Source organism: Pipra filicauda, unplaced genomic scaffold (genome assembly GCF_003945595.2).
Source record: "Pipra filicauda isolate LSUMZ 115617 unplaced genomic scaffold, ASM394559v2 scaffold84_size4826128_pilon, whole genome shotgun sequence".
Lineage (NCBI taxonomy): Eukaryota > Metazoa > Chordata > Aves > Passeriformes > Pipridae > Pipra > Pipra filicauda.
In genome coordinates this window covers 2,042,507-2,065,841 of record NW_024105031.1, presented here as the reverse complement: position 1 = coordinate 2,065,841, position 23,335 = coordinate 2,042,507, and the positions used below count along the sequence as shown (strand labels likewise).

Sequence of the window (23,335 nt, the reverse complement as noted above, 5' to 3'; positions counted from 1 at the left end):
TTGAAAGACTTCAAGATCTCAAATTTCCCTCTTTCCCCTCTCCCATCCTCCCTCCCCCCAACCACATCACTTTGCAGTCCTGTTCTGAGAATCGGGAGATCTCATCTGAAATGGTGCCACCTTCACAGAAATCCCACTATTCTGGAATGATACCATCTGCTGCAGCCCAAGTGCTCTTTTTTTAGCCAAATAAGTTAATTATAATTAGGCATCCAACAACTGTGTGGAGGTAGGGGTAGAATTTGTTCTGAAGTTCAGCTGAGGTTCACCCAGCGTAGATTGAACAAAATCCCATTTTCTCTGGAAGATTAAATACCAGAGATTTGAAAACCAGACACCATCTTTTCTCAAAGAAGTTGGGGAACTCCCCGGGGAAATATCATAAATCTCAACAAGAAATATTTTCATATACCCATCAAACAAAACCCAATAAAACAGTAGCACCTTTTGAATTGTGCCAGGATCTAATGCAAGGTGCGTCCTGTCAGACACAGGGAGGACCTGAGCCTTTCATGCTGGCTAATTGCTGCAGCCACTGCTGCAGGTGCTTCAAGGGAGGCATTTCTGAGTCATTGCCTCTAACACTGCTCTTCACCCAGGTGAAGTGCTGTTCGATCATCACTAAAAGTATACTGTTGTCCTTTTTGCAAGGCAACAAAAACAATGTTAATCAGGTTAATTCAATCATCTAAACCAAAACTGTTCATGCTTTTCTGCCAAATCAACCAACCACAGCAAAATCTGTTATCAGTGATTGCTCAGCTTCCAGTCAAAAAAGCTTTTAACCCCCACAGTCCCAAAACTTCCCCTAAATAACCTTAAAATTATTTTTATATGGGCAGAATAAGGTTGTTTTCATGCCTCATGAAGGGGTACTTGGGCTGCAGTATTTACACAGAGCAAATACATGCTAACAGACTTAGCAGAGAGTAACAGACACAGCAGCTTCCTAACACAACTCGGCTGAATTAGATATTGGGGATTCCTTTGCAAATTAAACGTTTCCCTCAAAAGGAGCATTGTAACCAAAACTTATTTAGGCCTTCCAGGTTGTTTAACTAGAAAAAAAAAAAACCCTGAGCTTTTTCGCAACTCATTCATCGGTGTTTAAAGCTTCAAGCCTGCTCAGTGGAAGGGGCAAGGGCTGCAACAACTTATTTACACAATTATCTAAATACGATTAAACAGCTGATGGACAAATATTAAACTGGAAAATGTATAGTCATTTCAGCTTAATGTAATCCCCTTTCTGTAAACACCCAAGATGATTTTTTTTTCAACCAGAACAGTCCTGACATCTCATAAGCCTAAGGGTGAATAGCAAGAGATTGTTTTTGATAGTTATAAATATTCAAAAGACATGCAGACCATCTGCTTTCATAATACAGGTAAAGCAAGACTGAAATGGTGACTGCTGTATAAAAATGGTTCTTTTAACAAAGTCTTCCTCTCCTCGAAAACTATAAAGACAGATGTCAAAAACTGTTTACACAGGGTAATCAGGAGCGTGCAAAATGTAATATTCCTTTTACACACAGTGCTTGCTAAAGAGATTTTTTTTTCTTTTTCTTCCCATCTGTGTGTTGCAACACATTTCTACAAGTTAAAAACATTTTTTCAAACAGAGATCTCATGAATACCCAAAAACATGCTATCTGGTTTCTGAATGCTAATTAATTTCAACTAAGGAATCTGATTTTTTTTCTGTAGAAAGGAATGCATGCTTTTGAAATGGAGTACTTCAACAATGACAGACACTGAAAACAGAACACCCCACAAGTTTAATTTTGCACTAGTTTGACACCGGCTATTTTCACAACTGTTTTACATTCAAACCCGCATCTGCTAAATCTGGCTATAAGACAGGCAGCAACTATTTTCCCACTTTTCAAATGACATTTTATTTACGTTTTACTATTTATCAAGTTTTTCAGTATAAAGCCTTGTAACAACATAATGGTTTTGTCAAGTGGTAAGTAGAAGATACCTCATCTTACAAGCAGAGTATGAACAGTGCTGCCCATAAACCCTACAGTCAATTTTCAGAGCTGAAACACTAATCTTGACAGTATTCTTTAAATGTATTATTAATGGTACAGAGGCGTTAAGCACCTTTTTTATAATTCTCAATAAAATGAACATTTACTGAACAATCTGTCAAACTACTGGCTCCGTTTTTTAAAGCCAAACTTTTAAGGCTCTATTCTATTTTGTCTTCCATAAATCCTCCGCTTTACATCTTTAGACACCAGCAGGGAAGCATGTCCCAATGCTGCAAACCTAACATGCCTTTTTAAAAAAAAAAGAAAAAGAGAAAAGCTACGAGCCTTTGTCCCGAGACCTAGTTTGAATAGTGATAAAGTTGCAGACCAGAACTTAAAGATTTGGGGTTGGGGGTGGGGAGGATCTTTTCATAAAGGACAGAGGAACTTTGTTTCCCCTATCCTAGCCACTATCAGTGGCTTTTGTTTGCGTGGAAATAGCAAGCATCAGTTTTAATACAAGCTGAACTCTTAGGAGTGCTTATTTCTCAGGAGGCTCTACGTTAACATTTTTCAAATGAGAAGGGAACATTCAAGCCCCAACCAGATAACACAAGATTATCCCCAAATCAAAAGATTTTAGCCTGCCTGAGCCTACGCCAGCCCACGTACTGCAAAAACCCAACCAGGGCAAAATGTTGTTCCTAGTGTTCTGGCATGGCAGGGATATATCATCTGCCACTCCAAATAAAAGCAGACCAAATATATCCAGCCACTAGCTGTTTTTTGGACAAGGAATCATGAAATGGACAGTTTAACTGCATATGAAGAATTATGTTAAATTCCTTGGTCCATTAGCTTGAACTATAGCAAATAACGCAACGGAATTTGTTGTCATATGCCCTATAAACACGTAGGATCAGGGAAAAACCCACAGATGGACAAAGAAGAAAAAAACTTTTGTTTGTGCCTTTGGCATTGCACTTGGATGACTATCTGACCTCCATACTGTTGCCAGGGTCAGGAAAAGTAAGGATCTGCATGGCAAATGCTGGTCATATAAGTTAAAACTGAATAAAAGGCAGATTTACAATGATGGCACAAGCTTTTCCTTCAATACATGAGCACGTCTTTCCTCCTTTCTCTTATCCTTGTAAAACCTAAATTATTTCCTCCTCCTTTTCTGCCTTATGTTGTCTTTAACTATTATCAATGTATGTATTAATGTAAACATAAAGCTACATTGAACATAATGAGGGAAGATATAAAACTAAAAGAACCCAAATAACATATACATATATACGCATATATTTAGATATGCATAGAAATATACCCACACATGGGAAGATTTTGAAAATCCGAAATGAGGATTCAGCATCTGAAGGAACTGATCCTTGCACTATTTTTACCATTCTGTAATGTAAATTCCCAGTTGCTGCATGACAGAGCAGCATTCTCCCAATGTTTTCTGAGCATCTCCCACTGATGGATATAAATAAAGCTCAAATAAAAAGCTGCTTCCCAAGATACTAGTCTTATAACTACAAAGGTTAAAAGCTTAAAAGAGAGAAAGATAGGTAGGTGGGAAATGTTAATTCAGATTTGAAGAACTTCATAACTGCTTTACAAGCTTTATGGCACAGTGCCTTAGACTAAAAAAAAAAAAAAAAGGAAGAAAAAGAAGTCACAACCTCAACCTATAAAAGATAAGGAGACATAACACATTTTTGTCTTCATTGTCAGATGTCCAACATCAATCTTCTTAAGAATCCTGATTTTTATTGTACACAATTTGTAAATGGCAGGTACTTAGTAGTAAAAGTCCTGGCTAAACCCTTCCTAAAATCAACCTGGACAAAGTATAAAATGCAAAATCATCAGTATTTAATAAGTTAATTCTTGGTTTACTTCATGGAACTAAAATTAAATTGAGGGGTGAGTTATTACACCCTAAGATTTTGATTATGCAAGTGCCTTTGCCAGCAGAGCTCCGAAATTTGAGAGCTCCGGGAGTAAGAAAAGCACTATCCATTTCAGCCAGGAATCCATTTGGAAGAGCTGTTACGAAGTAACACCGCTCTTTCAGCTTGAACTGGGAATAGGTGTTTTCAAGGGCTCTACCAATTGCTCCCACATCGGTGCCCATCGCAGTAAGATCTCAGGGTGTACAGGCAGAATTTCTGCTGGATGAAGCCAAACCTAGAAGCCCTGCTCCAACCCTGGCTGGACTTCAAGTGCAAAGGACCAGAGCTAAGCTACTCCAGGGGAAGTTCCATCCTTCCTTACCAATTCCATCATATGGTGACAGGGTCCTCAACCTCTCTCCAGAAGGCTGCTGTTCCTACTCCAGACAATGCACTACGTGAGGCCTGTGCAACTACATTCACCTCTTCTCCTTAGGATGCAACAAGCAAGACTAGAGGAAGCTAGAGCCCAGGATATCAATCAGAATTATCCAAGATGGATGTGGATAGGGCAAACCAGCATTTCTTGTACAGAAATAAAGAGGTAGGGGAGGCCTTGGAAATCTCACAAACTGATCTGGTGAAAATCTGAAACACCTTCAGTCTTCCTCTCAGGTGGATTGCTTTTCTTTCTGAACACTCTGTTCCAGCCAGGTCAGAGTGCTTCTGATTTGTTTCCTATTCAGAATGCTCATCCTAATGCACATGCTTTCAAATACTATCCTCATAGAAACATTTTGTGTGATACAGGACATTTTAGACCTATCAATGCATTAAAGTTAGCTTTGCGTATGTTAAACTTTCCACAAAAATGGAGTATATACATTCTCTTCATAGAGATGTTGATAATTGCCCTATCTTCAACCAGCCACATGGTTGTTTTCAATACAGTTTTTGTAGAATTGCTTAATATCCACCACATTAAGGAAGATTTCCTTGCTGGGAAATAGGACGTGATTTTCAGCAACTCTCTTCTCGGATTCCACTGTTCTGCTAGGCAAAGCATCAGATGTCTGGCATGAAGTTGAGCCCTAAGGCACAATGTCCAGACAAGAAGTCATCAGACTCAGTAGCACTAACAGTTGTCTTGCTGAATTTCTTTTGGTGTGTGGCCTTTTGTTTGATCCCTTTTCCTGTATCTACACAAGTTTTTACAGATTTTTAAAGTCAAAAGAGGCCATTTTGAACATCCATTTTGGAATCTACATAAAAAGAGACCCTAGAACTTCATCTAGCAATTTCCAAGTTCAGCCAAGTTACCACCGGCTGAGCTAGAGAAATCATGTGATATTTATCTGAAGACTTCTTGTGCTGGGTCTTTCACCACATTCATGCTAATCTCTTTCACTAGATATGTACCATTTATGTACCTTTCTCCTAGTTGTTTGTTTTTGGGTTTTTTTTTTAACATAGGAGTAGCTTTTAGGTTGAACTTCATTGATTTCTGCTCCTAGCGAGTGCTTCTCTCATCCCTCTGATTGCTTGCTTAAATACCCCTCTAGTGCCAAATGTAACATCTTTTACCTATCCTTTGTTTAAATGGTTAAGTGTCAGTTTTATTGTTTCAGGTCATGTACCTCTTTATGAGCCACCTGTACATCTGATTATTCTTTGTCACATAGACCCAAATTCTCTGAGGGAGGTGCTGCTAAAAGCACATGAACAAACTACTTTCTGTCCTGAGAAAAATGTAAAAATTTGTCGGGAAAAAAATAATTTATAGTATGAAATTTGCTATGGATTCTTAACTTCTACCAAGTACAATCATATAAAGGTGACATTTTAAGCACGTTAGCCAAGATACTAGTTTCACCTCTGTTGCTACGTTTCACTATCAAGAGTTTGTGAAAAGTATAAACACTCTGAAGAGTTCATAAAAAGATCCAGGATTCAATGAAGGTATCTCAAAAGAGAAATGTTCCAGCTAGCTTTCCATGAGGAATATGCACAAGCACTCCGAGGTTCTATTTACTAAATTTTTTTCTTAGGTACTCATTACATTAAAATATATACATTTTTAAAAAGGTAGCTATATTAGATTTAGCACACAAAGCTCCTCCTTACAAAAAGTGAAGGAACACACCTTTAAGAACTTGGGGATGTACTAGCTGACATGTATATTTTGGTGGAATTTTATTGTAAGATATATTCATAAATATACAGATACACACACAACCCTTAAAATTCTAAGAGTCTAAATATACTGTTTCAAATACAAACACCCTAAGTAAAATTATAGAGCTGAAATCTCCTGTCCATCTCTAGAAAGGCCATTGATAGGAAAGTCCTTTTGCATGGGTCTCAGTTTTTCACCATCACAAAACCCAACCTTCTCCCTGACAGTTTACTATAAAGTATCAAATCCTTTGGAACAGTGGCACAGCGAGGCACAGGTTGTGTTTTAGCACAGTCTCCCCCCTCTTTTGGTGCAAGCTTATGGAAGAACTGCAGCTTTCAGTGTAGGAAATCTTAGAACCTAAAAAACAAAATAAAAGTGAGACAGGTGCATATAAGGAGAACATTTCATCTGTTCCCACCTCTGGGGAACAGAACATTTCCCTTTTGAGCAGTTTATTCCATGGCTTGGAGTGAGGCAGGTCTAAGGTTGCTGTTGTCCTGAAAAACCTGTCCTCTGATCACAGCTGCAAGGCACCAGGGGAATCTGATACTATTTGTGCTCTTCTTAAAGAAGTGTCCAAGGAAAGAGAGACAAAGCTCACCCTCACCTTAGGGTTCTCCTACCATGTTTCTTGGAAATAAAAAGAACCTAACTATTAATTAAAAAAGAAAAAAGTGGTGATGGTAGGGGAGCAAGCTTTGAGAGTTTTGCTCAGTCTGTTTGAGAAACTCATCTCTTTTAAGTTATGATTAGAGTGAAGGCATGCAATGAGTCCGGTCTGACAAGGTGAGAGTTGCTTGTCTCTGAGCATTGCCTCTCAACAAGTGGGTCCTGTTTTTGCTTTTGTTCCCATCAGGTAAAAAATTACTACCAATTCAAGTAATTTTCTCCCGACGCATCTTTATGCCTACACTCCTGCATCCCCTAACACAGATGTACCTCAGCTTCAAATCTGCTGACAGTGACGCTACAGCACCTACAGAATTTGCTCAGCTTTTGGGTAGGTTTTATAACCATGCTGATCTCTGTGCCTCCCACCATTGCTAGTAATAACTGAACCAGTCAGGGCAGGTCTCTGCAAACCAGTCACAGCAGTGATTAAGATGTAGACATACGTATCTCCTCACCCTTTAAATAGAAGGCTTAATTGGCGATGTGGATAGCAGCTTTCTAATGGACAGAAATTAAACTCCATTTAATTCCTGAGGAGACACTTCCAATGCACAAGGTTTACCACACATTTGGAGTGTGGAGGGAGGGGGGAAGGAAGGAGCTGCATGCACAACTCTCTCTACCTCTGACAATCACTGAGGAAAAAGCAACATGAGGACCAGAATGGCATAAGTGTGGCAGGTGTGAATTGACCTGCACTGGCAAAGCTGTGAGCTGGGAAACTTGCAAATCACATGATTGTGCAATACTTGGCTCCAGTCAGTGCTATCATGTTCTTTATTAAAAAAAAAAAAAAAAAAAGTCTTAAAGACATGTACATCAAGTTAAGGGATTAACTGTCAAGTGACATTACTGAAAATAGAGACAATATATTTCTTTATTGTTAATGAAATTCAGTTAAAAGTGAAGGAAGTGATAAAGAATGTACTGTTTTGTAATGTATTTTACATAAGAACGTAATATAGAAAGGGAAGTGCAATTAAATCTTAATGTGGACTTTTTTATTTTTAGTTTATCATCTGGTTTACATTTTGAGCCCCTTTGCAGCAGTAAATTATGCTGGCATTTCTTAGGGAATAACTGCCATGTTAATTTAGTTTAATAAAATAACTGACAGAAAAGGGGGGAAAGAAGCAAGAAAAGACAGTACCCCCCCATACACACTCCTTATCTTTAGCTAAGTATTCAAATGCTTTCTATATGAATTGTCCGTGGTCCAACTCCAGCACCATGTAATAATACAATACATTACAACACAGTACAATGCAATCTTGGGTTTCTGTAGCGCCCTTCATGCAAGCATCCCAGGGTGCTTTACAATCATTATGAGTTAAAATTAAAACTGAAGCACATACAATTCCTAATAGAATAATTTTAAAAATGCTAAACAGAACAAATAACTTTTAAGTCTAGATTTAAAAGTCCCAACAGCCAAGCTTTCCTTACTTCAATTGGCAATGAGTTCCAAAGCTAGGGAGCAAAGCGACTAAAGGCTCTCTCATGTTATGTTAAAGGATCTCTCATGTTGTTTATACTTGTGCAGTACTCTACAGCCAAAAATTTGCCAATAAGGGAAAAAAAAAAAGACTTATTTGCAATATTGCTTTAAAGAACACTGGAGGAGTGGCTTGTTAACTCTCAAAGTTATGGAAAAAATAAATCAATCAGGGTTTGCACTTGGCCACGACTGCATTAAGAAGTATGCAAGAAACATGAACGAATGAATACAAAATTTTGTAGCAGTGCATTATTTGACTGCCCCTCAACCCTCTAAATGTACCCAGATGAAAAAAAAAAAAAAGCATGGTTATATGTATACATATATCTATAAAAAGAACATCGCTATAAATATTTAAAATGCAAGTTATTCTATACACCATTCTCAGGACCACTGAATGAACACAGAAGCTAAGTAAGGCTCAGTTCTACAATACATGCATGTTTTTGAAGGAAAACATATCAGAAGCAAGAGTGCTGTGTTCCTTTTCATTCTGTCACTTTCCTAAAACCTGAAGTCCATATGATGCAGATAATCGTTCACATGACACGGTTCTCAAAACTGCTGAGATACAATCACAAATGGTTAGCCCACAACGTGGGACACATTAATTTTGTACTTTGTTCACAAGAGAGTCTGGCAGAGGACAGGTGCTCATAACTCCACACAGCTGACTTTAGCAGTGCTAAAAAAACCCCAACAAACTATCAACACTAGCACCATTCCTCTATTGGACTCCTCCACTTTTCAAAAGCAGAAATGCAAGACCTCATTACAGCACAGATACTAAGGGACACACTGACACTTTACACACTCCTCTGAAGGCAGAAACTGAAGGCATTTATTTGAGGAACAAGGCACATTTCTCCCCTCCTCCACACGATAATTTCAAGCCTCATAACTGTTTTGGAAAGGGACTTTAAATCCTTATTTAATTCTAATGAAGAGACAGAAAAAAATAGTTATATATTTTCTCCTTTAATAGGGCACTGCCCAGATAAAACAGTTGTAGATAGACTGACATAGCTCTAACACAGAGCATTTAAGTGCATCTAAAGAACATAGATTAGTGATCAAATGATCAAGCAGTTGAAAGGTTGAGTACCCTGTGAATGTCCTCACACAGCTCTACCAACACATGCATTACATCTCGCTCATCCCATCAACAACACGCTTTGCACTGCCCATTCTATCTGGATGACTAAAAATCATAGCCACAAATTTTAATAGTTAATCACAAATGTTTTAAAAATCCAGATACCATGTCAGCTTGAAGAGACATCACAGTGAATGCTCTTGAGCAAGTGGGAGGTGGGTTGAAAAGGCCTGCCTGCCAAAACCTGAACCCAGGCCCTCAAGGATTTACTTCCCTGAAATAATTAATGACATCTTTAAAATCTAAAGTACAGCAACTTCTAAAGCAGAAAAAGGAGCTGCATTCCTTACTCAGGTTATTAATTATTGGGGGAGGGGAGGAAGAGAGAAAAGACTTACAAGCAACAAAGAAATCCAAGGACTCGATCTCAAGTCTAGGTAGGTAAAATTGAAAGGGGAGGGGGTAAAACACACCTTTTGGTTTTGTAAAGGATGACTTAAAAATTGCTCATAAAACGTATTTATTTTGGCAACTCTTAATAGTTCGTTCCTTGATTATGTATAGGTATAGAAATTTCAATTTTAGAAAACATAACTTTTTTGGTTAGGAAGGGGGTTGGTCAGAACAGCAGTGAGGAAATGTAAGAGGATTTCTATTGAGCCGTTTATTTGCTATGATGGCCAGGTGCCTTCAGATCAGGTGAACTGAGAAACACTGATGTTCCAAGAAAGCTTTCTGCCTGTTGTCTCTGCCAGATCATATAAAGTCTGCCTGATGTCTGCGTAAAATAGCATGCAAATTCAGGGCAGGATATCTGAACAAAAAGGAAAGTATAAGATCTATAACATGCCCATGTCAGATGCAGAGAATCATTCACTACAGCATGGAAGCTTGTTAAAAATGCAGTCAGGACAGTTATACTTATCACAAGTGCAAAACTATTCAGACTTGGGTATCGTACCAGCACTTGTTCTGTGTATGCATACGTTTCATGGAATGCAAGCGTATATCCCTCTGACTAAAAAAACACTATTCCCTCATCACCAAGAGCAAAATTATGTAAATGACATTATACAGTGGGGAAAGGGGGGAACACACAAATATCTTCAAAAAAATTTTAAAATAGTAATGCAATGTCTGTAAATTACTACGTCCCTGAGTATCACAGCCTCTGGATATATTTAATGGAAATATTGCATGTCTCGTACAAAATATTGGGGGGAAAAAAGCCATTGAGATTTGAGATTCTACTACATATCAGACCTAGAATTTCTCATCTATAATGCACTGACTCATGGTTGTCCTGAGAGTCAGACTAGAAACAAGCAGTTTCAAAGGACAAGCAAAACAGGCAAAAAAAATGCAAACAAAAAACACCAAATACCTTCACATTTCAGGATACTATGGGATAAGAGAAAGAATACATTGCTTCAGAAGTGCCTTTGCAGTGGTTTGATAAAGCGCCTGTTTGCAAATACTAACAACAATCATTTAGGAAATGTTTTTGTAGAAAAAAAAAATCAGGTGAAATAATACCAGAGGAAAAATTAATGTCATTTGACCACTACCATATTTTCGAAGCAGTGCCCTGATACTAATTAATCATTATGATCTCTTCACAGAGTGACTTGTTATCTTCTTTTCCTAGAAATGGTTCTAGGAACTGAAGATAAGGGGTACACCTAAACCTTCAAAATCACACAGTGAATTCATTCCAGAATTATCAAAAGAATTTCCCATTCTTTTCTTGGATCAATAGCCCATGTTGCTCTCTGCTTCCTCATAAAACCTGATCTAACTATATACATATATAAATACACAGACAGAGTGAAAGACAATAATTCAACAGGGACAAAAGAGGAAAAAAAACCCCTTATTAATATCAGCATACATACAGCCAGTAGTATTTCAGTTATTAACCGTGGAAGTAATAAAAGACTTCTGCACTAAAAATCAAAATAGAGCAAAACTGTGAAAGTGAAGTATGAAAATGCTAAGACTAAGGCTGAGGAGAGACACTGAAAGACTAACATTAAATAAGTAAATGCAACAGAGCTGTCTGCTTGCCTGATCACTTTAGAACAGCTCCCAGAAGACTGAGGTAGAGTAGAGCTTCTGTGCAAGGGTTTGGAAATAAGAATTGATGGTAGAAAAATTTCTTTGCAACCCTTTGGAGACTGAAGAGCCAAAACAGGAGGGAAATGAGATCTAGGCCACTCACAAGATAGACCAAGTTAATGGAATGCACAAGACAGCCCAAAATTGAGTCCTAGATTAAATTCCGAGTTACCTTCCCCATCAAAAGAAATCTGGAGAGAAAGCAGAAATGAAGCGAGCTGTGCGCATGAAACGCAAAACATCTTTCACTCAGCATCTGCACATGCTGCTAGTCTCTAGCAATAAAATCTGTAAACTTGATGTAAAGGTTGAAAATATCCATTGCAGCCCGTAATTCAGAACAGGTTTGGTTTTTCCATGCAAAATTTGCAGTGTCCTTTTACCTTGACTGCTTGATACCAAAAATTTGAGACCAAACCTCTGGATGCCTGTTGGCAATTCCCCAGCAATTCAGAGCCATGTATTTGCTCTGGTCTATCCTGAGCACTCCAAGTCATGTCTACAGGGATTCCCCATGATGCGGGCTCATATACTGAGCGATAAACCTGACCTTCAGGTGTGGCCACAGCAGTCACAGTGCTGGACATTTACAGTAGCTTCAAAAATCACCATGTGTACAACTCTTCTAATGAGAGCAAGATTCACAATAGTATTTTACCAAGGAACGCATGAGGAGTTCTTACGTTTATGCCACAAGGTTTTAGTTGGACAAGAAAGCAAATGGCAAAAAAAAATAAAAGAAAAAAAGCCACACTCAAGCAAATAATACTGTTAACTTCTCATGACTATAATTGAAACAAACTGGTTTTCAAAGTTTGTTTGCTCATGTATTTTCAAGCTATTAAATATATCTGCACTATAAAATAGTTTGCTTGGGGTTTTGGGGTTTTTTTTTGCAGTACATAGAATGCCAGTATTCTGAACAAATATGAGCAATTTTTTAATATAAAAAACTCAAGATCGTTTAAGAAAATCCAGTAAATTTTAAGTGAGAACAGGGCTTTGGAGATGCCATGCATGGAGCACAGCTGCTTAAATACTTTAAAACAAATCCTTCCATACCTACACAAAACAGGGTATTGCTGATGACAGTGACAGAAAACAATAACTACTCCCGTTTCCACTTGGAGTCATTTTTCTGTGGTTAATAAATTATATCCATAACAGTGTTAATAAGTTATGGTACGGTGTCACTGCATTAGTTTGCATTTGTGATGAAACACTTCATATGGCATTACCTATACCTGCGAAGTACAAAATAGGAGAGACCCCTTCTCTGCTCTCAGAAGAATCTCCCACTTTGATGGAACTCCTAAGGAAACACTGCCTCCTGACCTCTGTCTTGCTCTTACTTCTCACCTCTGCTGCAGCAGCACACCGCTGCAGGGCAATTCACAGACTTTAATACCTTTAATAAAACACTGACAGTCTTAAATCAGAATCACTTCCATAGAAGTGATATACAATGAGTTATTAGTTAGGCAAATACAGATCAATTTAGTCATGTGAAAAGGACACTGCCAGACCAACGCGTCTTCCCTCAAGTTCCCAAAGGGAAATAGGAAGGTTTAAATTGACTGCTGGGCTCTCGACCAACTACTGTAACAACTTGTTTTTCCAAAAGTTAGGAATAAATAAATGTATTTTAAGCATAACATGATTTGGTCCTTAAAGAAAAAAGAAAAGCAGAAGCTATTTAAATTCTTTCAATCCAACTATCTCAGCGCTGGTGAAGATAGAGAGGACAATAGTAACAAGCACGTTTTTTAATAACAGAAAGAAGCTCACGGCTTTAAGTATATTCTTTTACAAATAAAGAAGCACAAATCAGTAAACAGTCCCAAATCAGAGTTCTGTAATCTGGAGTTTTAGTCATCTCAAGCATTAACTTGAAGAGCTGTTATTAGGCAAGATTTTTTTGTCCAATAAAGTTATTATATAAAAACTCAGTATAGTTTAAAAGCAATTTTTTAGAAGAGTGTAATTACTGAATTGTCTTCAGTACCCATGATACTGTCTATAACAAAATTTTTCTTTTTAAAAACTTTTTCTGCTTTATATATACCCATATACAGAAACTTCTATGTGAAACATGATGTCCACATAGAAACAAGATATTCCATCTCAATAGAATTTATTTGCTTTCTATCCTTACCAAGTAAAAAGTACCACTATTAGAATAAAATGGAGAAAAATCCCAAGTTATCTGTAGCTTCCACAAGCCATCAGTGCAAAAGCTCACATGCTTTTGTAGTAGGTACATACAAGATAACTTTGCAGACATATTACTGGAACGGTTTGCAACCAGTGAAGATAATTTTGATTATTTCCACTTCAGAACTTTCTATATTGGAGCCACATCACTGAAAACAATCTAACCGTAGGGGAAAAAAAGTGATGGGAAACAAGCCTGCTAATATATCCGCAGGAAAAACAGACAGAGAAAGAGACTAGTCTTCTATAGATTAACTGAACTTTTTCAGAGACGGACTCCAGAATTCTGAACAAGAGAAATAAAATCCCCATAAAAATACCTTGGCTTCCATAATTTCCCTTTTTCCCTCCCTGCCACAACTAGCATCATTTATTTGTATACTGAATTAGTCTCCACTGCAGCACAACAAAATACATTTTAAAATTTAAAAGGTAAAAAATAATACCATGTTCCCACCACAGCATCATTGGGCACCATTGTGCATAGAAAAATAAGTTGCGCCTTTGCAGTAATTTGACAAGAGAAGAACAAAAAGAATGGCAAAAATAGAACAATACAACTAAGGCTTGAGGAAAGCATCGGTTCAATATTTAGCAATGCATAAATTGAGGTTTCATTTTTGTTTAGGTATATTTTGATTAGAACTAATAAATGACTGATTTTCCTTTGGTTGTTTGCAACAACAGCACATCACCCAAAGAGCTTTATTCTTTATTCCCTTCTCATATAGCATGCCAAAGATTGTCTCATTTTATGAATTAGCATTTAAAACTACTGTAGGTTATCTAACAAGCATTCAGATTCAATAGTACTTTTGACAGCAGTAAGTAAAGAGCCTTTTAACATTTTGAACACATATGCTTGAAAAAAGTAGTTGCATCAAAGCAGTTCAAAGACTGAAGACAAAAACCAGTTAAAATCCAGTTTGCTGTGAGACGATTTTAGTGTGGTGTAAACAACCTTTCACGACTCCCCCTGGGAAACATTGTAAGACTATGTTCAAAATGAAGCAGGCATATTTATAAAGATCATGAAGTGGTCAAATGCATTTGCATTTTTGGCAGATCCACTCCATGGCTACTACTTGCTACAGTCTGTAGAAATCTCAGATCTCACATCAGCATTGCCTATAGTGCTTTATTATTTATTATATGTTATGCTAAGTACCTGTGAAAGGGGACATTCCTTGGCCAATGAACTCTGGTTCATATCCTTCAGTAAGTCCTTCAGAGCATTTCTTACTGTTGTGTGAGACCATTGTTCAGGAGGCAAGTCTTCTAGTTTAGGGCAACTATTTGAAACACAGATTAGAAAAGGGATTATTACAAGATTGCATCCTGCTGCAGAACATTCCTTTAAGACAGACAGATTTCATTTTGCGCATCAAGCAGATGCATCTGGAGATTGCTCTCGGTCTCCTGATTGTTCCGATTAGTTAATTACTTTATACAACACATCTGCTGTATTGATGCATGAATTATACATCAGCTGCATGTGGCGACTATTTTTTCATGTTACTTCTACCTTCCTGCTCTGATGCGCTTGGTAAAACAATTTAAGGTGTAATGCTTTCTCACGACTGATCATGAAAAGCATTAATATATTAACCGTTTTTTCTTTTTTGTTGCTGTGAAATTTAAGAACCTAAACAGCAACAATAAGTGTGAGCAAGTCATTCTTTTACAAAATGCACACAGATGGTACTGTTCATGATATGCAAAAATATTTTTCTCTTAAGTAAACTTTATGTAAAATGCCTTCTTGTAATGCATCATTTAATTGACTAAAATGCAATATAGTTTTAATGAGATATCCAAAGAAAATCTATGTATCAGAGCTATAAAAGTTTTCTGGAATAGTATACTGTAAGTTAAAGAAGAATTAGAGTAACTAGAAAAGAATTTAGCAAGCCTTTGTACTTTGAGCACAAAGCACAATGGGAATTAAATACAAGCAATATTAACAGTTAAGAGCAGACAAGTAACAGTTCATGTCCCAGAATTGGAGTGCAACTCACCTGTGTAACTGGATTTTCAGTGTGACCACATGATACACGTCTTGCAGCATGTCTGCTACTGTAGCATCAGGGGCATCTGTCACATAGGAGAGTGGAACTGGATTCCACTTCCCAACCTGGATAAGCCCTGCAGGATTGTTGTTTTGTGAGGGGAAGGACAGTGGGCAAGAAAAATTGAAAGAAAGTAATTTACCTGTTAATTCATAGGGGCAAAAAAATGATCTGATTTTAACAGGATCACCACCTTTGTTTCTAGCCTCTTAAATCTGGCAAAACACAAGAACACACACCCCCCTCAAAAACCCCCACCCACGCACCACCAAGGATATGCTTTATCTATATTATGAAATTATACAAATGCATTTCTTAGTATGTATAGAAGTATATTTTCCTAAGTTCCCATGAATTCAATAGGACATGATATAATAGTTAGCATTCATCTTAATAAATTAGAAAGGATTTTGCAATGCAAGAACTGAGCACAAAAAAAAATTACTTTGCAGTCTATAAAACCATGAGGAACAAAATAAAAGAAACAGAACTGGATATTCAGTCATAAATGCAAGTTGACTCTCAACAGTCCATCTGCTCAAATATGCTTTACACTTCCTTGTGGATCCTCAGTGGAGCAGATTATTAAGGTCAATAAGCATACTAATGATTCAGTTGAAGTCTTTTCTCTTCTTAAAAAAAAAAAAAGAAAAGAATTTACCTCCACATTCCCCACGAACAAAACACGCACTAACTAAAAACACATTAAGGAAAAAAAAATAGACTGAATTTACAGGAAGTTTAAGAAGTGAAACCTGCATTCCTGAAAGAAATCCTGCCCCTCCCCCAAGACCCCACAAACAAACATAAGTCATCGTACAATTTCATAATCTTATTTACCTTTAGCTTGGGCAGCAGAGCTGTGAGAATATCCAAGAGATAGCAATGCCATTTCAATCAGTTGGTTGAAAAGCATATCCTTCCTCACCAACACAAATTCTGCATGCTCCTCCTTAGAATCATACTCAATGGCATTTTCATAATGTTCCACTACACAGAAAACTGGAAGCATACTTCCTATTAAAAAAAAATTAAATTTAACATATTAAACTTGAGTTATAGTAGAGTAGGTGGGTCTATACAGCGTTATGTAAATAAAACCTGTACGAACAGGCAGAGGAGAGGAATCAAGAATCATCACAAATATTTGACAAACATATTCCTCAAGTCCTTTCCCCTCACCCTCTCCAAAAAAGATAAAGTTCTACAAAAGATACATCTCTCTGAAAAGTAGAAATGCAAATTTATCTCGCTTGATCAGATACAGATTTAAAGAATTACCTTCTATAGAAATAACAAGGTTGACTGAAGAGAAGTTGATTCTCTCTGTCCTGCCCGATTTGCTGTGAGTAGCAGGCAGCATGAGAACCTAAATACATACTGCAGATGTCTTCACTGTAAGCCATTTTAGTACCAGCTACATAATTTTGTTCGTTAACATTAAAACTTTCTTAGTCCTGCCAAAAACATTTAATTGCTTTCAACATCAACAACAAATCACCTTGTGTGTTATACATTCGCTCTGAAAAGAGTACACAAGGAAACAAGGCAAAAGTTAACACTAATTCGTGCTTCATTCACTGAGTGCACTTGAGCACTACTTTCACTCGCATCTTTAAGAAACAAATCATGATTTCAATGCCGCTTTAAGAAGTGTACCTGCAGTTTGGGCTTTTTTTGTTGCTACTGTTGTTGTCTTCTGCACTGTACATCCCACAATGCTATTTTGGCATGCCTGAAAGTTAATTACTAATTTCCAGTTTTGTAGCATCATATGACAAACCCTTCCATACGCTACACAGAATATTAAGCAAATAACCTCTTCTCTTTCCTTTAGCCTTTTTTGTTTTTCTTTTTTGTTTTTTTTCCTCCCTTTTGACAATAGACAGAGAAATAACAAATGACCCAAGCTGTTTTAGGGACAAAGTCTCTCCCAGCAATCAGATTCCTTGACTTCATGCAAATCCCTCCCGGCCTCCCAGATGGACACGGATGACATGATGACCTTGGACCTGTGGTTTTAGATCCCAATCCTGTTCCACTGTCTCCAGCGGCACAGGTTAGGATCTCTTAATGACAGAAAGCAAAAGGGTTAAAAGCAGATGTACAGAACTGTCTTATGGCAGCCTGCCAGAGGGGTATCATCTTTAGCATAAATGATGACAAGGGTTATTTTAACAGGGCACCCAGGAACTCCAATTAGTCCTACAATGTTAATGCCTCTATAACCACTGCCCTCTAGACTTACGGAAACCTCCTAACCTGCTAGGATGCACCTGACATGCTGTAGTCTAAAAGCAAGATTTACTCTTGACAACAGATACACTTTAAGACCACGTCTGTTGATTTGTGCTCTAACATTTAGCAAGAAATCACGATAAAAAAAGATACCTCTTTAAGCACGTATATTTAAACTACATCTGTTCACCAGAGAGCCAATCTCTGGCAAACAAACCCCTTCAGGCTTGCTTGGAAAAGCTCACAAACTCACTCAGTTTGCCCAATAGGCTCAGCATGAAAGACAAGAGTAAAAGCATGCCAATATTTATGTAGTGCAGGAAGACGCATTTCTGTCTTGACTTTTTTTGTTTGGTTGTTTTTTTTAAATGTGAGGGAGACCGGTCAGGGAGGGAAAGAAGACCAAAGCAAAAGCAGTACATGCAAACTGGTGTTTTCTTCGTTGGTTTTAATTAAGCTGTGGACACACATGGTTCATCTGCAAAAAGGTGTTTGTTTTTTTTTTTTTTTCCTCGCTTCCAGGCTCTCACAACTGATGTTTCACCTATTGCCATCTGACTCAGAGTAAGGGCTCAAAATTCATAAATAGTTTTACCAGTAATTCCTGAAGATAAACTGTAAGCAAAGCTTCATTTTAACAAACAATGCAGATACACTCAAACCCAGCTAAAGTATATTTGTTTTTCCCCTTATCAGTTCCTACAAATTAAGCTATGATCAGACACAACACACAGGTACTTCGCTGCTATCAGTACCCTTTTTGCCAGGTACACGGTTTCCTGAGTTGCAGTATTCTGGAAAACAAGGTACTTTAAACAACACAGGAGAACCTCTTGGCCAAATTTTGAAGCACAGCATAGATTATCAGAGGTCGATCCCAGCAGTGCAACACAGGTATCATCTGACTACAAATCAAGACACTAAATCTTTTAGCAAACTGTCACTAGTGTCCTTCTGTTAATGTGAAAAATGTTATACAGGAGAGCACAATCTCAGCTGGCTGATCACTCCTGCTAGTACTTGGCAAGACCTCCAAGTGCAGCAACTTCATAACCTTCTAGTATTAAAGGGGAGAGCATTGGTCAGTTCTCCCTGCTAAAAATACAGCATGATTTAAACCTGAAGGCAGTGTTAGAGCTTTTGCTGAAGGTTTACGAGTCTGTGTAAACAGCACGTCTGCCATAAGGAGCAGTGAAGTCTGTAGAATCCTTGTCTAAAACTGTCCTGGCATTAAAGTTTGCTGTGCAAATATCACATAATACCAGAGACAGCTGAAATCTCCTATTTAGGAATTTATGGAACTTATATGTTTGCAGGCGTCAGAAAGTCCTTTTTATAAAGCCCCACTGCTTCACTGTACAATGTTAATGCACTCTGCTTGAAAAGCCGTAATAAATTATATTTTTAATGCTCTTACCCTGGCTTTCTTAAGATGCATACATTCTTGGCAAACAATCAATAAATAGGGTAATCATGAGCAGAGGCCAAAGAATTTGCTGAAGTGCTGTTTTTCCATTTTTAATAGATAAAGATCTAACAATACGGACTGCTGTGTCTGTTCATTTCAGGATCAATATATTCTTTGTTTTCACCAAACCGAGGAAAAAATAAATGATTGTACGATAAATGTTATGCATCAGACACAATGAAATTCCTCTGCCTTCTAACTTTGTGCGTTTAATAGTCCTGGTTCCATTTTGCACTTTGCTTAGCAAATACAAGAAAAATCTGGATTATAAGCATAACCAATTATGCTAGGAAAAGTAGAGGATGTTTTAAGACATATGCCAAATTACATGCAGCATATTTTGATTTAAATTAGCAAGCCTGTAGGACACGGTCAAAAAGACTTACACATTTTGATAAGTAAAATTTCTATATTATTGTCCATTGAAAATATTTTCAATGCAAACAAAAGCCATCCATATACGAACATCAATGGTTCTAAATGTGCCTTTTCCTTGTGTAAATGTCTAATTACAGCAAACCAGCCACTGAAAAATATGACACCCAAGTTGTTCATTGTTCAATAATGAATTGTACTTAAGAAAATAAACTGCAAAGATTGACATCATAAATGACTTTTCCAATGTGATACCTAAAGATTTACACTCTCTTCTTTAAACCAACTTGCAACTGTTATGGAAATACTGCTGCCCTTCCAATCTTAGGACCATCATTAAGAGAAAAGGTGAGAATTTGTTTTGGGGGTTCGGTATTTACTCTTGCACATTTTTGCGCTTCTTAACCCAACATTTACCCAAAGAATTAATATTACTTATATTTCAATGTAAGAATTTGCTTTAACCAGAGCTAGCCTTTACCTTAACAAAAATCAGACTCCACCCTGAATAGCAAGATGCTCCACCCAAGCATGAAGCTTACATTTCCCAAATGTGATTTATATCAGAATTGGGAATATACAGTATTTTAGAACGGAGATTTAATCCTGAAATATAAATGAAGTAGAGTCTGCAAAAGTATGCTTTCCCCCCAAATATTATAAATCATATTTCTCTAATGCAGAATTAGCAAAAGTGTTACCTTTTCTAATATTAGTTTTCATCAGGTGTCCAGAGTGTTTTAAAGGCACTCCTTGCATTTTAGTTCCTGTACTTCCAAGTCTTCCTCTTCCTAATGGGCTCCCATTCTGTTCCAAGCGCGCAATTTTGGCTGGTGGACCCTTCGGATCGCTTACATTGTTAGACATTTCTGAATGTTCTTTCCCCTGAGTTGCCTCGTTCAAATGATCCATACTCAGTCCCGCCTCTAAAGATCACCTGCCATGATTAAAAAAAAAATATATATGTTGTACACGTGTGCGCATATGTATACGTACACAGCCTGCACATGTACAGAGAGAGATATATATGTATCATAGCCTCATAAAGAACAGATAACTATTTTAACTAGAAAGAAATGCCTTTTTCAAAAGAAACAAACTTATTCTTCAAAAATGACCTCACATCCCATTTTACAGAGAGATTGTATCATAATCTGGTGGAATTATTTTTTAAAAGCCAACTAGAGTACCTCTTTAAAACAAAAGAAAAAATTGTTCAGAGATATTCTACTGAATCTGAGAGACACTAAGACTCTCATAAATGATCATGATTGTCAAGGTATGTGCTCCAACACAGCTATTGTTACAAATCTCAGAGAAAGGTTTGCTTTTAATCACAGGTATTTTTATACAGAGAGAAGGAAAAAGATTCTAGCAAAATATTTTTGATCTACTTGATTAAAAAACAGATGAACTACAATAGAGAATTTGTTAAAACTTTAGTTGAAGGAGCAACAAATTTATTAGAGATGTAGAATATTGTCCATTTACAACTCCACCTCCTCCCATAAAAAACAGAAGTTTGAAAAGAATTTAACATTTAAGTTCAGAAAGCAGTGGCGGGAGACGATTGCTTTTGAGTTTCCAGACCAATATTATACAAAGAGTTTATCAACTCTTGTTAAGTTCAAAATACGCAATTTTTCAGATGTTGAGCTTCAAGTGTTAAATAGTTTAGTTCACTGAATTAAGAAAAATGACTGAGAAGTAGTATGTCACCAAACATAAAGCTGGTGAAATAACTCTACAATTTCTACAGTACCTTTGAAGTTCTTAAATATTAAAAAAACTCAAAACCTGGGTGATGCTGTCACAGTTATTGGTAACCAAAAAAAACCAGAATTTAAATAGCGAATTGAGAAAAGGTATATGTTAGCGTGTCTGTACTTCCCTCTTTACAAACTTTTGAAACCTCTGTCCATGAATAACAATTACAGTTAAATCACTAAAAATCTCCCAAGCCTAGAACACAGAGGAAGTTTTGAGGATTCTTGTCACTCATCAGAATCTGTTTTACCAACTATATTAAAAAAAAAAAATCCCTTGCTGAGAGCAGAGACATCTTTCTGGTTATGATTTCACTAATCAATACTCTTGTGATTGTTAGGTATTTTACCCTGCCTTTCTCTGACTGAGAAAGGTGTAACTACACAGACATATATTATATATAGATTATATATATAATATAATCACTAAGGACAGGTGACCAGACATTAATTTATGAACTAGTATTTATATTTGCAATTACAAATACGGGGGAAGTCATATTTAGAAAGACTGGTGTGAATCTGGTAATTGTTACTTTCTTTCAGTTGCCTAGTAATTCAATACATTTTCCGCACATTTCAGAGCAAAGCTATTAGAGTCTAAATATCTTGGATTTTTTTTATATATACACTTCAACTGGTATACGTGCCACTGACAATTTTGTAAACCATTTTTTTCTTGTTTGAACATCACGCTGCTTTTCCCGATACGGTGAAGAAAGAGGTAATGTATTAATTCAAACGTTTACAAGCAACCTCAAGAATGCCACCAAATAGATTAAGTTCAGACAATCATTATTTTTTCTTATGCTGTAAGGTGACAGCTAAGGTTTACCGTTCATCTTTATCCCATCTGTTTGAGGTTGCGTGTCTCATTAACAGTAAACATGCCTATTTTAGCCACTTTTCATAAAGATTTTTTTAAACAGTGCTAAGTGCAACCTAAGCAAAGAATTACAGACTCAAACTTAACATCTTCCGATGTTTCTGACGATGCTAAAGTACTACAGGGCTGCTTTTCTGAGACTGGTCTCTCTCAAGAATAAGAGGATTAACAAAAAAAGAAAAAAAAAGGCGGAGGGGGGGAGAAGAGTAAAAGAATACACACACAAAAAAGCCTCGAATAAGAAATTCCTCATTACTTTTGGCAACTTGAGAAGTACTCTAAGGCACCGAGGTTCTTTGCTACAAAAAGTATCTAGTCATCATGAGTCAGAATCAGACTACATCATGTACAGTGAATAAAAGTGATAGATCGCCACTTAGTTAATATACTGACTACAACCAAAACACCAAATGGGTCATTTTCGCTTGGCCTGAGAATACCCACCCATCGGCATCCTTTCACCGCTTAGTCATCTTGTAAAAAGCTTTATGTTACAAAGCAAAATTACATGCACATAAAACACCTAATTTACTCATTTAAACTCCATGCCCAAGGCTAAAGTTCACTGAAACCTCAGTTTGAAATAGTGATGAGCAACAACCAGCATGGCCTGCCCAGGGAGAGGGTTGCAGCAAAGACCTATCATCTCCACCGGTTCCAGGCCAAGAGTTTCCCCGGGTTTCGCATTTAGGCATCTTTCACAACTACAAGTTTTCATCACAGATCATTGAGAGAAGAGCACAATTTCAAGGCACAGTTTCCCAGAGCCAGCGCACACGTACGGGCACACCGCGCAATTTCTGAATGAGACTCGGTGCGGTATCTCCTTTTGTCGCGACGTAACGCAGCCGGTATTATATTATTTCTTTC

General features: G+C 37.2%; 1 protein-coding gene across 7 annotated transcripts in view; it reads right to left on the bottom strand.

Moving 5' to 3' along the window:
• Positions 1–23,335, bottom strand: part of SATB1 (SATB homeobox 1) — a 92,714-nt gene that overhangs the window by 49,925 nt on the left and 19,454 nt on the right. For all 7 annotated transcript variants that reach the window (XM_027717328.2, XM_039390618.1, XM_027717326.2 and 4 more), the window contains 4 exons: positions 20,515–20,750; positions 16,573–16,749; positions 15,682–15,808; positions 14,832–14,955 (listed from right to left, as the gene is read on the bottom strand). In XM_027717328.2, the coding sequence (XP_027573129.1) occupies positions 14,832–14,955; positions 15,682–15,808; positions 16,573–16,749; positions 20,515–20,725 (639 nt within the window). In that variant the 5' untranslated portion in view covers positions 20,726–20,750. The remainder of the gene's footprint in view (positions 1–14,831; positions 14,956–15,681; positions 15,809–16,572; positions 16,750–20,514; positions 20,751–23,335) is intronic.